At 40.1% G+C, this 15,194-nt stretch overlaps 1 protein-coding gene across 3 annotated transcripts in view; it reads right to left on the bottom strand.

The window, feature by feature from the left end:
- Nucleotides 1-8,074, bottom strand: part of skor2 (SKI family transcriptional corepressor 2) — a 34,867-nt gene extending 26,793 nt beyond the window's left edge. Inside the window, exons 1-2 of one of the 3 annotated variants that reach the window (XM_041899714.2) lie at nt 7,666-8,074; nt 4,396-6,286 (exon numbers count right to left, since the gene is read on the bottom strand). In XM_041899714.2, the coding sequence (XP_041755648.2) occupies nt 4,396-6,198 (1,803 nt within the window). In that variant the 5' untranslated portion in view covers nt 6,199-6,286; nt 7,666-8,074. The remainder of the gene's footprint in view (nt 1-4,395; nt 6,287-7,665) is intronic. The other 2 variants (XM_041899712.2, XM_041899713.2) reach the window with 2 other exon arrangements.
- Nucleotides 8,075-15,194: the final 7,120 nt, after the last annotated feature.

Raw genomic sequence — 15,194 nt, 5'->3', positions numbered from 1 at the left:
GAATGTCTCTTCATTAGTGTTACTATTAGACTGTGAATGTCTCTTCATTAGTGTTACTATTAGACTGTGAATGTCTCCCTCATTAGTGTTACTATTAGACTGTGAATGTCTCTTCATTAGTGTTACTATTAGACTGTGAATGTCTCTTCATTAGTGTTACTATTAGACTGTGAATGTCTCTTCATTAGTGTTACTATTAGACTGTGAATGTCTCTTCATTAGTGTTACTATTAGACTGTGAATGTCTCTTCATTAGTGTTACTATTAGACTGTGAATGTCTCCCTCATTAGTGTTACTATTAGACTGTGAATGTCTCCCTCATTAGTGTTACTATTAGACTGTGAATGTCTCATCATTAGTGTTACTATTAGACTGTGAATGTCTCTTCATTAGTGTTACTATTAGACTGTGAATGTCTCTTCATTAGTGTTACTATTAGACTGTGAATGTCTCTTCATTAGTGTTACTATTAGACTGTGAATGTCTCCCTTCATTAGTGTTACTATTAGACTGTGAATGTCTCTTCATTAGTGTTACTATTAGACTGTGAATGTCTCTTCATTAGTGTTACTATTAGACTGTGAATGTCTCTTCATTAGTGTTACTAATAGACTGTGAATGTCTCTTCATTAGTGTTACTATTAGACTGTGAATGTCTCCCTCATTAGTGTTACTATTAGACTGTGAATGTCTCTTCATTAGTGTTACTATTAGACTGTGAATGTCTCTTCATTAGTGTTACTATTAGACTGTGAATGTCTCTTCATTAGTGTTACTATTAGACTGTGAATGTCTCTTCATTAGTGTTACTATTAGACTGTGAATGTCTCTTCATTAGTGTTACTATTAGACTGTGAATGTCTCCCTCATTAGTGTTACTATTAGTCTGTGAATGTCTCTTCATTAGTTTTACTAATAGACTGTGAATGTCTCCCTCATTAGTGTTACTATTAGACTGTGAATGTCTCTTCATTAGTGTTACTAATAGACTGTGAATGTCTCCCTCATTAGTGTTACTATTAGACTGTGAATGTCTCTTCATTAGTGTTACTAATAGACTGTGAATGTCTCTTCATTAGTGTTACTATTAGACTGTGAATGTCTCCCTCATTAGTGTTACTATTAGACTGTGAATGTCTCTTCATTAGTGTTACTATTAGACTGTGAATGTCTCTTCATTAGTGTTACTATTAGACTGTGAATGTCTCTTCATTAGTGTTACTATTAGACTGTGAATGTCTCTTCATTAGTGTTACTATTAGACTGTGAATGTCTCCCTCATTAGTGTTACTATTAGACTGTGAATGTCTCTTCATTAGTGTTACTATTAGACTGTGAATGTCTCCCTCATTAGTGTTACTATTAGTCTGTGAATGTCTCTTCATTAGTGTTACTATTAGACTGTGAATGTCTCTTCATTAGTGTTACTATTAGACTGTGAATGTCTCTTCATTAGTGTTACTATTAGTCTGTGAATGTCTCTTCATTAGTGTTACTATTAGACTGTGAATGTCTCTTCATTAGTGTTACTATTAGACTGTGAATGTCTCCCTCATTAGTGTTACTATTAGTCTGTGAATGTCTCTTCATTAGTTTTACTAATAGACTGTGAATGTCTCCCTCATTAGTGTTACCATTAGACTGTGAATGTCTCTTCATTAGTGTTACTAATAGACTGTGAATGTCTCCCTCATTAGTGTTACTATTAGACTGTGAATGTCTCTTCATTAGTGTTACTAATGGACTGTGAATGTCTCATCATTAGTGTTACTATTAGACTGTGAATGTCTCCCTCATTAGTGTTACTATTAGACTGTGAATGTCTCTTCATTAGTGTTACTATTAGACTGTGAATGTCTCTTCATTAGTGTTACTATTAGACTGTGAATGTCTCTTCATTAGTGTTACTATTAGACTGTGAATGTCTCTTCATTAGTGTTACTAATAGACTGTGAATGTCTCCCTCATTAGTGTTACTATTAGACTGTGAATGTCTCTTCATTAGTGTTACTAATAGACTGTGAATGTCTCTTCATTAGTGTTACTATTAGACTGTGAATGTCTCCCTCATTAGTGTTACTATTAGACTGTGAATGTCTCTTCATTAGTGTTACTATTAGACCTTTAATGTCTCTTCATTAGTGTTACTATTAGACTGTGAATGTCTCTTCATTAGTGTTACTATTAGACTGTGAATGTCTCTTCATTAGTGTTACTATTAGACTGTGAATGTCTCTTCATTAGTGTTACTATTAGACTGTGAATGTCTCCCTCATTAGTGTTACTATTAGACTGTGAATGTCTCCCTCGTTAGTGTTACTATTAGACTGTGAATGTCTCTTCATTAGTGTTACTATTAGACTGTGAATGTCTCTTCATTAGTGTTACTATTAGACTGTGAATGTCTCTTCATTAGTGTTACTATTAGACTGTGAATGTCTCTTCATTAGTGTTACTATTAGACTGTGAATGTCTCCCTCATTAGTGTTACTATTAGACTGTGAATGTCTCATCATTAGTGTTACTATTAGACTGTGAATGTCTCTTCATTAGTGTTACTATTAGACTGTGAATGTCTCTTCATTAGTGTTACTATTAGACTGTGAATGTCTCTTCATTAGTGTTACTATTAGACTGTGAATGTCTCCCTCATTAGTGTTACTATTAGACTGTGAATGTCTCTTCATTAGTGTTACTATTAGACTGTGAATGTCTCTTCATTAGTGTTACTATTAGACTGTGAATGTCTCCCTCATTAGTGTTACTATTAGACTGTGAATGTCTCTTCATTAGTGTTACTATTAGACTGTGAATGTCTCCCTCATTAGTGTTACTATTAGTCTGTGAATGTCTCTTCATTAGTGTTACTATTAGACTGTGAATGTCTCTTCATTAGTGTTACTATTAGACTGTGAATGTCTCTTCATTAGTGTTACTATTAGTCTGTGAATGTCTCTTCATTAGTGTTACTATTAGACTGTGAATGTCTCTTCATTAGTGTTACTATTAGACTGTGAATGTCTCCCTCATTAGTGTTACTATTAGACTGTGAATGTCTCCCTCATTAGTGTTACTAATAGACTGTGAATGTCTCCCTCATTAGTGTTACTATTAGTCTGTGAATTTCTCTTCATTAGTGTTACTATTAGACTGTGAATGTCTCTTCATTAGTGTTACTATTAGACTATGAATGTCTCTTCATTAGTGTTACTATTAGACTGTGAATGTCTCTTCATTAGTGTTACTAATAGACTGTGAATGTCTCCCTCATTAGTGTTACTATTAGACTGTGAATGTCTCATCATTAGTGTTACTATTAGACTGTGAATGTCTCTTCATTAGTGTTACTATTAGACTGTGAATGTCTCTTCATTAGTGTTACTATTAGACTGTGAATGTCTCTTCATTAGTGTTACTATTAGACTGTGAATGTCTCCCTCATTAGTGTTACTATTAGACTGTGAATGTCTCTTCATTAGTGTTACTATTAGACTGTGAATGTCTCTTCATTAGTGTTACTATTAGACTGTGAATGTCTCCCTCATTAGTGTTACTATTAGACTGTGAATGTCTCTTCATTAGTGTTACTATTAGACTGTGAATGTCTCCCTCATTAGTGTTACTATTAGACTGTGAATGTCTCTTCATTAGTGTTACTATTAGACTGTGAATGTCTCTTCATTAGTGTTACTATTAGACTGTGAATGTCTCCCTCATTAGTGTTACTATTAGACTGTGAATGTCTCTTCATTAGTGTTACTATTAGTCTGTGAATGTCTCTTCATTAGTGTTACTATTAGACTGTGAATGTCTCTTCATTAGTGTTACTATTAGACTGTGAATGTCTCTTCATTAGTGTTACTATTAGACTGTGAATGTCTCTTCATTAGTGTTACTATTAGACTGTGAATGTCTCCCTCATTAGTGTTACTATTAGTCTGTGAATGTCTCTTCATTAGTGTTACTATTAGACTGTGAATGTCTCCCTCATTAGTGTTACTATTAGTCTGTGAATGTCTCCCTCATTAGTGTTACTATTAGTCTGTGAATGTCTCTTCATTAGTGTTACTATTAGACTGTGAATGTCTCCTGCCTTGTATTAGTACAACAGGACTGTTCCCCTGGTTGGGGACCACCTCCCTTAGCCTTGTTAATGTGGAGTCGACAGGTTCCAGATTAGAAAGGCTAACTGGCAGAAAGTGACAAGGAGAGAACAGACATAATGTGACCATTAAACAATACTGGACTGTTCTTATTAGCAGGGATCAGAGCACTGTGGATGTTTCATTTCTTCAGGGAGATGCCGCTATCAATCTCTTTATGCATATTACATCAGCCAGCCTACAGCGCCAATTAAATAATAATTAGTTAAAGTGCCTTAAGGGAATATTTACATTTTTGTAGGCCTGGTCCTCCAGTGGCAGTGGGGTGTGTGTGGGGCTGGGGAGAGGGAGTGTGAGGCTGGCCGGGGGAGCAGGGGGAGAGGCAGGCAGGCTAGTGCTGCTCTGGTCCTGGCTGTGATCTGCAGGGCTGCAGGGGAAGGTGACAGCCTCTTTCTCCCCTCTTTCCCATGGTCCTCGGAGGTGCAGGCTGCTGTGTGTCTGTGGTGGGGTTGGTCTGTTGAAGCGTTCCTCCTCCTCTTCATCCTGCTTGGTCTCTACATCCACCTCTCCATCCTCTTCACTCTCTCCTCCCTCTCCCTCCCCCTCTCCTCCGCTCTCAGAGGCATAGCTGCAGCTGGTGGCGGGGGACAGGTGGCGCTCTGAACCAAACTCCTCCAGGTTGCCATGGAGCTTGGCGATGCTCTCTGCATCCTTGACGACGGGTCGGAAGGCTGAATGGTAGGAGGCTTTCCTGGCCTGGAGAGACGGGACATCCAGTAGCTTCAGCCAGCCCTCTGAGGTCACAGTGCGCAGGTCAGAGGTCAGTGGGGAGGAGTCAGTGTCAAACAAGCCTGACCTGGGTGTGGCCCTCATGTCTGGCCCCGCCCTTGGCTGTGGGGGCTCTGATAGGTCGAGGAAGGCCTGCCTGAGGGAAGGGCTCTCAGCCAATGAGGACAGGGCGTTGACGGAGGGCTGTTGCTGCAGGTAGGTGGGTACCGGGAGGCCGCCAGCAGCCCTAGGGGGCCAGAACATGCAGAACGGAGGATAGAAGGTGTCTTTACGACCAGGCCAGAGCAGACCTGACAGACCAGCGTTCTTCTGTCCTCCAGCCACCTCACTGTCATCTTTCTTCTGCTGACAGAGGCTGAAGGCTGGGAAGGAGTAGGGGCTGGGGAACATGGAGGTGGGGGGGAACTTCTGCAGCATGCCGAACCCTTTACTGGGCACAGGGATCACTGGGTAGCTGCGTGGGTTCTTATGGGGAGACAGGCTGCTTCCATCCAGGTCCTCCTCCTCCTCGAAGCGGCTCCTCTTCTGGACCAGGTCAGGGGTCATCATGTGGGGCAGACCAGAGTTCACAACCTTCCCCGGCCCCATGGGGGAGCAGTGAGATGAGGGCAAACACCGCTTCCTGCTGCCACCATTAAACATGGCCTTCACGTCCTCCCAGGCGAACGCCAGGTCATCAGCAGGGGTTTTATCTGACAGCTTCAGGTGGCGTCTCCAGGAGTTGAAGTTAGCAGCGTCCGGCTGGGTGTACTTGGCTTCAGGAGTACGGTGAGAGTGGAAGATGAACTTGTTAGGAGAGAAGTACATGTTGCAGTAGGAACACTTGATGCACTTGGCTCTGCTGCTGTTGTAGCGCGCTGGGATGAAGTTACCACGACTACCCCAGGCACACTCGTGTGACACGTCGAACGCAAAGTTGTCGGGCAGTTTGGGGGGGTTGTTCTCCCCCAGGAAGGACTTACAAAGCCGCTCCGCCTCTCGCTTGGTGATCATGCCGCAGCGGCGGGAGGAGATGGGCATGGCACCAGCACGCCTCAGGATCTCCAGCTGGACGGGGGTACACTGAACACAGGTGATGCCCAGCGCCACGCGGCGGTTGTGGATCTCGTTATAGCTGTAGTTCTTCAGCAAAGTGTTGGAGATCTGGGCCAGGCACAGCCGCTCCTGATGGTCTATCACTAAGGAGACGATGGGTACACCATACAGAACCACTTGACCCACCTGGTTGGGCTTCAGGGAGGAGGAGTGGGGGGGTCTGGGGGGGGTCAGGGGTTCCTGCTGGAACGAGCTGGGGGGGGTCGTCATGGTAGCGCTGGTGTTGGTAACCAGGAAGTAGGTTGTGTTGCCGTGGAGTCAGTCCTCCTGTCTGTCTGTCTGTCTGGATGATACTCTGCTGGAAAACCACCCACACATTAACATTTAAATTCAAACTGCACATCAGTCAGACAGATTTTCAGTTATAATAATAATAATTATTATTATTATTATTATTATTTTTTTATTATTATTATTATTATTATTATTATTATTATTATTATTATTATTATCATAATTATATCAAATTATCATTATCAAAATAAAATATATGCCTAACGATGAAGAACTTGATGATGATTGAATAGCGATACCACATTTTATTTCTTATGTTTCTTATTTTAATTATTTTGATCCCGGGGACATAAAAAACCCATACACAAAAAACCCATACACAAAAATGTATGCATGCATGACTGTAAGTCGCTTTGGATAAAAGCGTCTGCTAAATGGCATATTATATTATTATTATATTAATTAAGTTTGTACTGTAGGCGCTAAATGTTCAACTTTCACATGTTCAACATTTTCTCGCATTTTGCAGAACAAGTTTAATGTAACTCCCGCCTGAGCCCGCTGCGTATTTGACTTGAATGTTTAAAGACATCATGTCGCATCGAAGATATGAAGTAGCCGAACTGTTTTCAACTGTATAGAATGATGGAGACATACCATCATAAGGCTTTACTCGTTTTATTTATTTTTTAGCAATAGTTACTTTACTTTGGGGGTCGTTTGTTGATAGCCTACAAATTATCAACGTTGATAAAAAGGTATAGAATTGCAACTGAACATGACGAAATTAAAAGGAATAATCATCCTAATTTAACAGAACTTCCATTTCGTTGATATTCATACAGAATTTGTATTTTAAATGTTTTGCCAAAACACTGGAGGCTATATATTACATTTTACACGTCAATCTGAGAGGCAGAATATAACTTATTATTAATATTATATAGTATATTATTATATGACCTGGCTTGGTGTAAAGTCTGCTGAATAATAATGTAATTTGTCTCGCGTTACATTATAGGACAAAATGCAGGTTGACCTGCAGATCAAACCGACACGTGAGGGCCATCCCAGCAGGGCCTGGATACACATCAACGACATGATCTGACAGAAGATTTAAGGTCGAGGTATTTTACTGTGCAAGATATTCTAAAATAAAAGGCTATATTTTATGTCACACAATTTGCTCCGTAGGCTAGTAATTTTTCAGCAGCTTTAGACCAGAATGCATTTTCAACATAACGCAATGGTAATAATAATAGCTCATTGATGCGGATAGCCACAAAACTAATATTAATACTCACAATAATAATAATAATAATAATAATAATAATAATAATAATAATAATAATAATAATATCAAAAATAATAGTGTAGGCTAATAACACTATAATACACGTAAAACTGTAATTGTTACACTGTGGACAAAATAGCATATCATACCTCCTCTACAGCGTGATGACAGAAATCCAAATGTTACGAAAATAAAAACATCCCGTATCTCTCGCCCAAAACAATCGATACATTAAAAACCATGCACCTTACAAAACTGCAGTAAATTAAGTCCGAATATAGAAGAAGAGAATATATGTTGTTCAATAAAATAATATAGCAGAAGAGAATATATGTTGCTCTATAAAAGAAAGTTGCCAGTCGGTGAAGAATAAGTGCGCTGCGCGCGCTGGCTTATTCCCTTTAAAGGACACGGCGCGTGTCTGGAGGCAGGCGGTGTTGGACGGGACTTGATTGGCGCGTGGCTCTGCCCCTCTTCCGCTATACAGCTCGATACTTTCCGCTAGGAGCCAATGACGTTTCACTAACTGACACTCAACACTCTAAGAGACTAATGCACGAGTCTGGCCCCGGGCTAAAGACGGGATGTACACCTCCAATCTGAATGAGGACTCTGACTCACAGATCCACAAACAGCAGATATGGAGCAGGCTTACCAACAACGAGAGGGACAATAAGTAGGTCGATGTCACCAACTAAAATGTTGCTGTGGCCTATTTTAGACGGTTTCGGTCCTAAATCACGGCACTCATAGCGTTATGTAACTCAAACATAACCTGGAGAAGGCTAAATCAATTTGTAAACCTAAAATGCTTTACTTATTGGCTAACAATTCTAACTAATATAATCAATATGCCTTCAGGTAATTATATACTGCACTTTATTTGTCCTAAGCAAATTTGCCTTTCAAAACGTGTCTCTACCAAGACAGCGAAAAAGGCATATATAGGCCCCTAACAAATATGTTTTAAATATACAGGCTGGTACGACATATGGGCCGACATCACTATATCGAATAGGCCTGTGAATGACTGGTCAATTAACATGGCCTCATAAATACATGGAAGAAATTCAACATTTCTGATTTCCCATGCAGCAATACAATGAACCGTGTGCCAATAGGCTTCTAGCTGAACCAAGCAATTAAATGTTATTTAAATATTCACTATTTATTGCTTGGCCATATGATGCCTTCTGTCAGCTGACTGGGTAGTGAAAATGTAATGTAAATTATGCTGATTGTTAAAATCACTTAACTGGTTTCATGTTTACTGACGTCAGTATTTAGCAAGTTTCTAATTGTCGTCATCATGAAGAGATAATTTCAGGGCTTCCGTAAATTGGCCGTTAAAGACCACATAGACAACAATCAGAGAAATACATCCATCATGTTTCCAAGCGGAGATGAGAGGATAGGAGGAGAACAGGAGGAGGGTGAAAAGGCAATAAAGAGTGGATATTTCTTCATCATTGTAGAAGGCCGCATATGTCTCACCATGTCTCCCATCACTACCAGTACAGGGCGGGAAGACAGAAACAGATCATCTGAAACAGATTAAGTGTTTGTAGCCGGAACACCTAATCAATTACCTAAACAGTGTATTGATGTAAATGGTATTGATATGTAGTCAGATGACGTCATCAACACTGGATCAAACCGATTATAATTAAATGAATTAAAGACAACTAGGATGAATTACCAGCAAGAGGTTCAGATTTGACTGGATACATTTAGTCAAAGAGATGGAAGAACGGTATAATATAGCCTAGATATTCCAATAAAATATGTGTCAATATTTAGAAATAAAAATAATTGCGATTTCAGCAAATAGGATAAAACCCCTTTACATTTAGACTACTTTGATTGCAAATAATATTCAGCATTTTATTAAATAAATACATTCAATTTAAAATTAAATAGACTACACTTATCAACCAATTCGTTTGTTTTCGGAATGGACGTATCATTTTGCTTGTATTATATTTCCCTGCCTTCATCTTAATAAATATGAACAGATAGTTTTTGGCCTGACCGGACGGTCGTGACAGCAGCACGCAGCGCGAGCCCCATCTGTTTCTCTTTAGACCAATTTAGATGTCATTTCTCGAGCTTTTGTCTCGCCTCCGCAGAGGCACCGGAGCACGCGGCCAGGCAGCAGCTTCACACCGTCCAACACACACACAGGGTTAGAACGGTATAGCTAGGACTACAGCATCTACACACCGTCCCGTCCAACACACACACAGGGTTAGAACTGTATAGCTAGGACTACAGCAGCTTCACACCGTCCCGTCCAACACACACACAGGGTTAGAACGGTATAGCTAGGACTACAGCATCTACACACCGTCCCGTCCAACACACACACAGGGTTAGAACGGTATAGCTAGGACTACAGCATCTACACACCGTCCCGTCCAACACACACACAGGGTTAGAACTGTATAGCTAGGACTACAGCATCTACACACCGTCCCGTCCAACACACACACAGGGTTAGAACGGTATAGCTAGGACTACAGCAGCTTCACAGGGCGTGAGTATAGGCCTATGAATGACAATGGTGAAATAAAATAGAGAATGATGTATTGAGCCGGGGAGGAATAAATGTTTATGTATTGAATAGGTCTACACTTAATAGGAATAGCCTATTTCATTAAACCACTACTAGTTAAATACAATGTTCATTGCATTGGATTATTTTAAACTAGCATATTACTTTAACAGGTAAAGCCTAAATTAAGTCAAGATAATATCATAAAATAATATTTATTATTTATCTTACTCTTTAATAGCCCACGTTTCTTTTCCTTTCAATGAACAAACTTTAATTTGGGCAAACTACAAAAGCGCTTTGCACCAGTGTAGAAGTGGTGATGGGCCTGTGAAGTGTGCAAACAAATACCAGTGGAAGGAAGATAATTATACTATATAAATATGGGATACATGTAATATTTTATACTGGACCATTTGAAGTGCGAAATCAATTCATTGTCCATTTTGATAATACATGACGTGTCATGTTAGTGACGGTCTCCCTACTGTGAAATTAATCATGCGTTGAAAACAGAAAAGCTGTGTGACCTCCCAGGGTCAATAAGAAACAACGTTATAAATTAAGAGTTACACGACTAAGTGATACGGAGACGTTTAACTTCAAATCAGTCAACAAATGAACAGCGCCCGGGGTGGGTCATTATCATATTGAAATACATCATCTGATCTCCTCCGGTACGACATCATCAACATCTGATGCCAGAGATTAGGCCGTCTTTTGGCGGCAGAAGGGCGGGTGGGAGCAGTGAATAGGCTGCAATTGCTTTTGTTGGAGAATTATAATGTAGCCCTATGGATTTTATTTTGTTGCCATTTTGATGTTATATCAGAAGTAGACCTAGGCTTTATGTAGATTTTGAGATGGAATAGGCTAATGCTAATGCTCGCGCACAACTGACCTGGATTTGAATCCTTATTTAATGCTGCGGTCTATCACTAAATTACAAGACCATGTGTGTCTTCATCTGTGAAGATTTACCCTGCAATATAATCTAGATTAATCTAATCTATGTTTCACTGAGAAAAGTGTCAGTGTTGTTTCCTAATAACCTTTTCCATTCTTCTTCTTCTTCTTCTTCCATATCTTGATTATGGCCTCAAATTAAAGTAGCCTAGCAGATAAAATGCCAGGGTGTGGTGGTGGGATCTGACATCATGATGCGGCCTTGCTACACATCCAGATTTGTGTGTAAACATAAATGTTGAATTATAAAACAATGACGCCGTTATTAAAAAATACTGCTGGCTGCATAAGCGCAATACCAACATCTAGAAGTGGACTGAAACCTTTCGGTTCAATTGAATTATGTAGCCTACATTGACTTATGTAACCTACATTGACTTATGTAGCCTACATTGACTTCTTGAAAATTAGGCCTATCTGATTTAGTTACGAACACATTCCTGAATCACATGGATATATTCTACAATACATACATAGTCCTACCACTCCCTGATGTTGGTAGAAAAACGTATTTTAATGCGGAGAGTTTCTCAGTCAGAAATCTGCAGGTGGAGGGAAAAACAAAGCACATGCCAAAATACAACTGGTCACAAATCAATTCTGAACAATTTAATTAACAAATCAAATATAAATAAACATTTTGCAGGACGGTTGAATTTGCTATATTAGTGCAGGATAAAGCGTGCTAGCAGGAACGCGGTTCAGATGGCCTAAAGGAACTCATTTGACAACCAACGTGATACATGAAAAAAAAAATGTGTGCACTCACTAACTGTAAGTCGCTCTGGATAAGAGCGTCTGCTAAATGACTAAAATGTAAATACAATATTATTATGGATGCACACTTTTAGAAAAAAATGCCTTCTTTGGGGTTCTATATAGAACCTTTAGGGGTGCCAGATATGAAGCGAGCGATCGCCTTTTTGTTTCTTTGGAGAATAAAAGAGTGTAGTAGTGGTTTAACCGCAGAAAGAGGAGGCTGATTCACTGAACCATATCCCATCATAATAATTATTGATGGACTCTTTGCCATATAGTAATTAAAACACCACTCCACACGGAATTCCGTTGAGCTGCAGCAAACAAACTCCTGAAAGTTTAAGTGGAGATTAATCAATTAGAGACAGACAGACAGACAGACAACGTGGCGCCCAGCCGGCATGCAGTCTCTCTGTTTAATAGACTCCAAGGTCGTTATAGTTATGCTATAGTATGTACATAGTATAGTTATAGTTCCAGTTATTCCTTCCTGAACATTGATAGAGACTGTCTTAAGGATGTCAGGGTTCCAGCCTGACAGGGGCTGGATCAGAGCACAGCCCACCACCCAAATCACGTGTCTGTAGGACGGCCAGCGCCTTTCAGCAGGTGCATGCGGACAATTAAACTTTTCAACGAACTCTCGGAAAGTACCAGGACAGCTCATGCAATGAAAATATTAAAATAAAACATATCTAGGCCTACTCTATAATTATGTGTGCAAATGTAAACGCGGGAAACAAATGTGAGATGATATAATTCGTGCATGAATGTGTGTTCATTCATGTCATCCTACCGCAATAATTGATGCTGTCCTTTGAACATGTTGAAGCCACAAATCAATTATATCGATTAAAATGGTTATATGTCAACATGTATCATAATTTCTCTCAGAGATGGTCAGTGGAAAATAGTCACTGAATCAAATAAAAATAAAAATAAGTTGTCCAAATCGAATATAACTTCTGACTTAATAGTCAAACCAAAATCGGATGATACCATAAATATAACAATTTATATTTTAATTTATATGTAGTATATTATATTACATCTTACCTTCTGTCTAGTAGATGTACAATTCTTCAGGTATAGGTGTTCGGTCTGATGTGCCATCAGAGGAATATCATACCGGTTTACCCCTCTGTCTCCTCTCTCAGGTGGAAGCACCTGGGGTTTATAGCGTGACTATCATAACATATGGGACACAAAAAAAACAGTAGTTTTTTATCGAATAGTTTTCTTGTGACCAGGTTACGCTATATTTTACTATACAGGTGAACGATGCACAGCATGGCGCGCAATATTTGTGAAATTACTCATCGCATGCGTTGGGACAATGGGAGGTTCTATTGAGTAAGATGTTATTCAGCCAATAAGCTGCCATCACTCCGCACAGCATGCACTCAACACCACCTAACCAAAACTAGGAGTGGTGTTTGAGTCTAGCTGTACCAATACTAGGAGTTCTGTTATCACCGTGTTGCAGTACTAGGAGTTCTGTTATCACCGTGTTGCAGTACTAGGAGTTATGTTATCACCTTGTTGCAGTACTAGGAGTTCTGTTATCACCTTGTTGCAGTACTAGGAGTTCTGTTACAGCTGTGTTGCAGTACTAGGAGTTCTGTTATCACCTTGTTGCAGTACTAGGAGTTCTGTTATCACCTTGTTGCAGTACTAGGAGTTCTGTTATCACCGTGTTGCAGTACTAGGAGTTCTGTTATCACCGTGTTGCAGTACTAGGAGTTCTGTTATCACCGTGTTGCAGTACTAGGAGTTCTGTTACAGCCGTGTTGCAGTACTAGGAGTTCTGTTATCACCGTGTTGCAGTACTAGGAGTTCTGTTATCACCGTGTTGCAGTACTAGGAGTTCTGTTATCACCTTGTTGCAGTACTAGGAGTTCTGTTATCACCGTGTTGCAGTACTAGGAGTTCTGTTACAGCCGTGTTGCAGTACTAGGAGTTCTGTTATCACCGTGTTGCAGTACTAGGAGTTCTGTTATCACCGTGTTGCAGTACTAGGAGTTCTGTTACAGCCGTGTTGCAGTACTAGGAGTTCTGTTATCACCGTGTTGCAGTACTAGGAGTTCTGTTACAGCTGTGTTGCAGTACTAGGAGTTCTGAAATCATCTTATTGCAGTACTAGGAGTTCTGTGATAGTTCTGTTGCAGTACTAGGAGTTCTGTTGTCACCGTGTTGCAGTACTAGGAGTTCTGTTATCACCTTGTTGCAGTACTAGGAGTTCTGTTATCACCGTGTTGCAGTACTAGGAGTTCTGTTATCACCGTGTTGCAGTACTAGGAGTTCTGTTACAGCCGTGTTGCAGTACTAGGAGTTCTGTTATCTCCGTGTTGAAGTACTAGGAGTTCCGTTACAGCTGTGTTGCAGTACTAGGAGTTCTGTTATCTCCGTGTTGAAGTACTAGGAGTTCCGTTACAGCTGTGTTGCAGTAATAGGAGTTCTGTTATCATCTTGTTGCAGTACTAGGAGTTCTGTGATAGTTCTGTTGCAGTACTAGGAGTTCTGTTGTCACCGTGTTGCAGTACTAGGAGTTCTGTTATCACTGTGTTGCAGTACTAGGAGTTCTGTTATCACCGTGTTGCAATACTAGGAGTTTTGTTATCACCGTGTTGCAGTGCTAGGAGTTCTGTTACAGCTGTGTTGCAGTACTAGGAGTTCTGTTTTCACCGTGTTGCAGTACTAGGAGTTCTGTTACAGCTGTGTTGCAGTACTAGGAGTTCTGTTACAGCCGTGTTGCAGTACTAGGAGTTCTGTTACAGCTGTGTTGCAGTACTAGGAGTTCTGTTACAGCTGTGTTGCAGTACTAGGAGTTCTGTTACTGCATACTGGATCCTATTCCTACTAAACTGCTGAAGGAGCTGCTTCCTGTGCTTGGCCCTCCTATGTTGAACATAATAAACAGCTCTCTATCCACCGGATGTGTACCAAACTCACTAAAAGTGGCAGTGATAAAGCCTCTCTTGAAAAAGCCAAACCTTGACCCGGAAAATATAAAAACTATCGGCCTATATCGAATCTTCCATTCCTCTCAAAAATTTTAGAAAAAGCTGTTGCGCAGCAACTCACTGCCTTTCTGAAGACAAACAATGTATACGAAATGCTTCAGTCTGGTTTTAGACCCCATCATAGCACTGAGACTGCACTTGTGAAGGTGGTAAATGACCTTTTAATGGCGTCAGACCGAGGCTCTGCATCTGTCCTCGTGCTACTAGACCTTAGTGCTGCCTTTGACACTATCGATCACCACATTCTTTTGGAGAGACTGGAAACCCAAATTGGTCTACACGGACAAGTTCTGGCCTGGTTTAGATCTTACCTGTCGGAAAGATATCAGTTTGTCTCTGTGAATGGTCTGTCCTCCGACAAATCAACTGTACATTT

The sequence above is a fragment of the Coregonus clupeaformis genome, chromosome 15 (genome assembly GCF_020615455.1).
Source record: "Coregonus clupeaformis isolate EN_2021a chromosome 15, ASM2061545v1, whole genome shotgun sequence".
NCBI classification, from domain to species: domain Eukaryota; kingdom Metazoa; phylum Chordata; class Actinopteri; order Salmoniformes; family Salmonidae; genus Coregonus; species Coregonus clupeaformis.
Note: the sequence above shows the minus strand (reverse complement) of the source record. Positions and strands in the feature narration are given on the sequence as shown.